The 6,351-nt window shown below is 55.4% G+C and overlaps 1 protein-coding gene across 1 annotated transcript in view; it reads right to left on the bottom strand.

Moving 5' to 3' along the window:
• Nucleotides 1–2,368: 2,368 nt before the first annotated feature.
• Nucleotides 2,369–6,351, bottom strand: part of MYOM3 (myomesin 3) — a 76,031-nt gene continuing 72,048 nt past the window's right edge. The window contains exons 34-35 of the mRNA XM_006159470.2: nt 5,363–5,418; nt 2,369–3,396 (exon numbers count right to left, since the gene is read on the bottom strand). Coding sequence (XP_006159532.1) covers nt 3,133–3,396; nt 5,363–5,418 — 320 coding nt within the window. The 3' untranslated portion in view covers nt 2,369–3,132. The remainder of the gene's footprint in view (nt 3,397–5,362; nt 5,419–6,351) is intronic.

A 6,351-nucleotide genomic window follows, 5' to 3' on the forward strand; every position in this document is an offset into this window, starting at 1 on the left:
AGTGAGTGCACTTGGCCTGTAGCAAAAATGTCTCCAAAAAGAACAAAAGGCCTTTACGAAGTTCACAGTCCAGGCCCAGGCTCCCTCACACACAGACCTGATCGCCCACCTTAGCACGTCACTAAAGCCTGCTGGCCGGGCTGACACGCCCTTGGAGCTGGTGTGTCGCGTCTGCCTCTCCACAATACATTCTGAAGCAATGCTGAGAGACAGAAATAAAATTCGCAGACAGCAAGCTGCAGAGCCAGACTCAGACATGCCGGGATATCGGAATACCAGACCAGGAATTTAAAAAAACCTCTATGATTAATATGCTAAGGACTCCGATGCCGCAGAGCAGGGACCAGCTCCGACTTCCAAACCGTCACCCACTCCCGAAGCTCACGGCAATCCTGGCCTGAGGCTCGGCAGCTTCTTCAGTGTGTCAGGGTGGCCCAACCAACAGGGAGCTAGCAGCAGGTACATCAGAGCCAACAGGCTTCCAAAGGCACGCAGTTTTAAATTGTTTTTAAGAGTTCTGCTGTAGGACATGTGCTTGCCAGAGAGAGACAGCGAGAAGGAAAGTGAGAAACTACCCGCCGAGGAGATGGCCACGCTTCAATCCTTTCATTCTCCTCCTGGGATTTTGGGCACCTATGTCCGTGAACCCGGTGTGATTTTCAAGTCGCCAGGTCTGGGACTCGAACCATGGTTGGCTATGTGGGAGCGCAGGGCCTTAACCACTACACCATCCGCTGGTTCCCTGCAATTGTTTATTGACAGTGGGAAGAAGCAGAGTCTTGTCTCTGAGCTTGGAATATGAGAATGGGAGGAAGGGCCAGGAGAAAGTTTTTTCTTTACCAGAAGAGAAAAGCAGAGGAAGGCTGAGTTCTGGGACATAATAAAATTCCTAGTAGGGTCAGCTCGTGGTGTGGTGGTCGAGGCGGCTGACGGTATGTTTCAAGTCCCAGACGGCGCAGCTTATAAAGCATGCCAGGCGTGTGTGGGCGTACCCAGAGTCCTGCGAGAAGGATGAAAGGACAGGATTGCAGTGTGGCCATCCCCGAGGGGTGCTTCCTCACACTCCCTTCTCCCTCTCTCCAGAAAGCACATGCACGTGAAAACCTCTCTAAAAAAAAAAAAAATCTTAGCTTGTAGAGCCCACAGAAGCGATCTTTCAGCCTTCTTCTTACAGACGGGAAATTGAGGCCCAAGGAAAGGAAAAGTGTGAGATCCCACAGCCAGGGGGTGGGAAGGACGCTTTGAAGTCCAGGGGCAGGGCCATTGCCTCCAAGGCCTGCGAGCTTTCCCCAGGCTCTGGCTAGGCCCCCTCTGACCCCTGCCTCTCCCCAGCAAGGGTTCAGTGGACACCTGGCCTGGACGCACCGCGTAGCCTGGGCTATCCATGGCCCACCGTGCCCGGAGCCTGTGCAGGCGGGGACCAAGGAGTGAATCACTTTCCTTCGGTCCAGAGGTCGTTTCAGAAATCAGAGGCACATGGGAACCAGCAGTTAGCATAATGGCTATGTCGCTGGACTCCTACGTAGTCGACCGTGGTTCGCGTCCTGGACCTGGTGGCTTAGAACTCACGCCGGGCGCATGTGCATGCGTGCCCAAGATCCCGAGAGGAGAATGGAGGAGAAGAGACTGCGGCGTGGCCATCCCCCCTGGGGGGTGATTTCTCGCTTTCTGTCTCTCTGTCTCTCTCTGTCTGTCTGGCGAGCGCACGCGCCCTATAGCAAAAACCTCTCCAAGAAAAAAAAAAAAAAAGAAATCAGAGGCACGTGTTTCCTCCTGGCGATGAGAGCGATGTAAATTTCCTCCTTTATAATTTCTAGGCTTGTCTGAAAACTTACAACAAACATCTAGAATTTTATTAGCCACCCACACTTTTATAAGGCAGGACATTGGAGAGGGGTGAGACGGCCAGCTCTATGCTGAGCTCCATCAGGCAAGACCAGCCAGGATCTGCACACCTGCCAGGGCCCCCTGCTGGAAAAGCCCCTGAGCTCCTTCAGCTCCAGGCCTGGCATCCAGCAGCCCCACCCTCTTCCTCACTTTGCTCTACCGTGCCCTGCTCCTCAGTGCCCAGCTCCCTTTACCACTGACAGATCGGACTCACTCTTCGGGGCCCGATACCAAGTCTGTATGTTTTGTATGTGTGTGTGTGTGTGTGTGTGTGTGTGTAGGTTTTTGCTACAGGGAGTGTGAGCTTGCCGGAGAGACAGAAAGTGACAGAGAGAGGGGAAGTGAGAAACCACCTCCCAGGGAGGATGGCCACATCGCAATCCCTTCTCCATTCTCCTGGCATTTTGGGCATGCACGCACACGTGCCCAGTGTGATTTTTTTCAAGATGTTGGGTCTGAGACTCAAACCGTGGCCAGGTCTGCCGTGTGGAAGTCCAGCACCTTAGCCACTCCGCCACCTGCTGGCCCTCCAGTTGGGCGTTTTAGAGCCCTCCCTCCCTCAGCTGGGCGGCCAGCTGCTTCCTTCCTCTGACCACATACAGCTCCTTGTGAGGACCTGTTTCAGAATTGTCAGCATCCTGCCTGGTCCTGGAGTCATTTCTAGCAGGTTCGTCCCCCCTGCGGGACTGAGACGTCCCTTGGCAGGCCTGCACGTCTGTCTTTGTATTCCCACGCCAGCCTCAGCCGGACACGTGCTGGCCTTCAAGTGCATGTGTGTGAACCTTGCGTGAACTGACACTAGGACCCGAGAGAGGGTGTCGTGGTGTGCCAGGAACGGCAGGGCTCACCACCCTCAGCCCTGGGCCTCTGGGGACCTGCGGTGCTCAGACTGACTCTACCCACCACCCAGCTCCATGGCCACAACCCGAAGGACAGGCACCTCCGCTGAGGGCCACTGGACGGGGGCTGTGACCGGGCCCTGGAGTGGGGCACCGCGTGCTGGATGAGAAGGCCAGGCTCCCAGAGAGCGAAGAGCTGAATCGGGTCTCGCCCCGAGGTCTGTTTCCAGTCCACGTCTTGTCCTGCCTCCTGGAGGCTTCTCGGGACCCCACCATGACCTTTGTGTGCACCCACCCCACCCTCATGTCCTGGTTTCCACCCACCCCTTCCCCCTGCCCACCCACGGCCTGTGCCAGGCTCTGACCCACTGGCTGACCCCGCTGTCCGTGCAGACCGGACACGCCGTCACATCTTCTTCAGCTCCTTGGGCTCGTCCCCGTGCTTGAACACGCTGATGGTGACCTGGCCCGTCTCGGAGCCGTACTTGTTCTTGACGAAGACGCCGTAGCGCCCGCTGTCCTCACTGCTCACTCTCTCGATGGTGATGGTGACCTCCGCCCCCCGCACCTCCATGCGGTAGCGGTCAAGGAAGGTGACAGGCTGGTCATTCTTCAGCCAGGAGATTTCAGGGGTGGGGTCTCCTGAGATGACGCAGGTCAGGCACAGCGTCTGTTTCAGTGGACGGGAATGAACAGTCTTACCTCCTTGTAATCTGAACTTGGCGTCTACCTGCACGCCCTCAGCCCCCAGCACAGGCTGCTTCCTGTGCTAAATTCACTGTGTGTGGTTTATTGTAACCCGTAAAGGGGGGAGACATTATATTTTTATTTATTTATTTGTTTTTGTTTTTTATTTTTTGCTATAAGGCATGTGTGCTCACTGTAGAGAAACAGAGAGAGAGGGAAAGTGAGAAATTACTCCCTGGGGGAATGGCCACACTGCAATCCCTTCTTCTCCATTCTCCTCTCTTGATTTTGGGTGTACACACTCATGTGCCCGGTGTAATTTTCAAGCCAGTGGGTCTGGGATTCAAACCACAAGAGTTGGCCATTTGGAATCTAGTGCCTTAACCACCACACCACCTGCTGGGCTGAGACGTTTTATTTCATTCCCGTATCCTCCATCCTCGACTCTTCCATAGGAATACAGTGATCTCGGTGTCCATGGGGGATTGGTTCCAAGACCCACAGGGGTACCCAGATCCATGGGTGCTCAGGGCCTGCTCATAAAGCAGTGTCTGCACAGACCCTCGTCATCCTCCCGCTCTCGGTCATCGCCCGAGGACTCCCACCTGATACGATGCGGATCCCTGTAAGTGGTGGTTATACCGCGTCGTTTATACTTTTTAACCTGCATTGTTCTTTATGCATCTATTTTTGATACATTTGACGGACCATTGGTTGAACCTGTGGATGTGGAAACCCCAGCCTCGCTTGCTAGCTGACACTATTACTCGAGACTGTTACTACCCCGGCAATGACCAGCTCCAGAACAGCCTGCACGTCGTTGCTTTATCGCTTTCTGGCATTTAGCTAGCTGACACTATTCCTCGAGCCTGTTACTACCCTGGCAATGACCAGTGGAAACCCCAGCCTCGCTTGCTAGCTGACACTATTACTCGAGACTGTTACTACCCCGGCAATGACCAGCTCCAGAACAGCCTGCACGTCGTTGCTTTATCGCTTTCTGGCATTTATCCGTCTTGATTTTACTATGCAAGTCAGCTGATGCAGCTTCAGTACAAGCAGGGTCCTCCCGCGAGCCCTGTCCTGCAGTGGTCGGACATGCAGGCCCTGGAGCTGGGCTGCCGGGTGGGAGTCTCAGCTCTGCCCCTTTCAGCTGTGTGACTTCCGCACCGTTCCTTAGCCTCTCTGGGTCCCAGTTTGCTCAGCTACGCAGTGTGACGAATAATACCTCCTTTCATGTGGATGTCTTGATGGTAAAGGAGCTAGAGAATACCAGGCATGGGGACTAGGGTTTGCATGAAGTAAGCACATGACAGTATTAGCACTTGTGTTCAAGAATGTTAGACTCAGAGCCAACAGATGGCGTAGTGGTTAAGTGGCTGGACTCCCATGTACTCGACCGCAGTTTGAGTCCCGGATCTGGCGGCTTAAAATTCACACCAGGTGTATGTATGTGCATGCCCAAGATCCCGAGAGGAGAATGGAAGAGAAGGGATTGTGGCATGGCCATCCCCCTTGGGGGGTGATTTCTCACTTCACTTTCTCTCTGTCTCTGTCTCTTGGGCACAGGTCCTATAGCAAAAATCTCTCTCTCAAAAAAACAAAACAAAAACAAAAACAAAAAAGAATGCTAGCCTGGCATAGTTTGGCTCTAGGCGGGCTTTTTGGGTGAGCCAGCTGAACCCCCCTGGAAACTAGGGTTGCCCGAGATGCCCAGGGCTGTCTAGAGAGGGTAGCTGGGAAGAGGTCAGGCCTTCCACGGGATCTGACCCCGGATGCAGGGCTGCCCTTCAGACCACACGCAGCGAGGCTCGTCACTCAGCCATGCTCTGGCCCTTAGGCTGACCCCGACCCTTTGGGTCTTGAACCCACAGAGCTATGGTAGTTCACAGCCTGTGATGGACCCACGAGGGGACATGGGTGGGGCTGCTGGCCAGGGAGGGCAGTACCTTATCCTCCATGATCGTGGCCACGTCCGGCAGGCCCCTCACCACTTTGGCACGATCTGGAACAGACAGAGGAGACCCCAGAGATGACTACTTTCCTGCCAGCTGCTTCCCAAAACAGGCTTCCACCCAGCTGAGGTGTATCGTCAAGCAAGGCTTCCTTTTTCGGTTTTCCTCACTGTGGACAGGAATCTCATTTCCTTGTCCTTGTCAGCAGATGCGGGACACAGTGTGTCTGCCACTGGTTTGAGGTCACCATCACGTCGTTGCTTTATCGCTTTCTGGCATTTACCTGTCTTGATTTTACTATGCAAGTCAGCTGATGAAGCTTCAGTACAAGCAGGGTCCTCCTGCGAGCATCTACACCACAGGTGCTCAGGGAGTGAGCCGGGAGGGTGTCAGGAAGAAAGCCTGGGAACGCGCTGAATCTGATCAAATGGGGTCCTGGTGGCCGCTCTAGGCAGGAAGAGTGTGTACCTACAGAAAGCCGGGGATCTCTGATGTTGCAGCGCAGGTTGTGGGTGTAGACAGGTGGTCGGCACAGACCTGGACACGGACCAGGGAGGCCAGGACCTGGGGGCCAGGCAGGTCTGTCCAGTGGATGAGAGGGGAGTGGCCCTGCACTGGGTGGGCAGGACCAGGGAGTTTTCCACAGGCCCTCCACAGCTGGGCGGGGTGTTCCACTTCCTCGACTCGGATTCCTAACCCCAGCATCACGGATCATGGAATTGAGCTTCCCTCTTCTGGGGTCCAGGAAGGGGGCTCCTGTCCGAGGGCAGGGTGGACCAGGAGGGGCGAGGGATGTCCTCGCTGAGCAGACAGAGGCTGCCTTGGACGGCGTGGGGCTCTCCAAGATGGATGGCCCTGCCAGGGCTCCCGGCTACGTAGACCTCCCCGTGTTCCCCTCCAGTGACAGTGTGGAGGCCGGGGCTGTGCTTCCCGTCCAGCGGGATGCTTGGGGACAATGGCGCCACACCGGGAGGAGCCTGTGT

This window comes from Tupaia chinensis, unplaced genomic scaffold (genome assembly GCF_000334495.1).
Source record: "Tupaia chinensis unplaced genomic scaffold, TupChi_1.0 Scaffold000628_1, whole genome shotgun sequence".
Classification (NCBI taxonomy): Eukaryota; Metazoa; Chordata; class Mammalia; order Scandentia; family Tupaiidae; genus Tupaia; species Tupaia belangeri.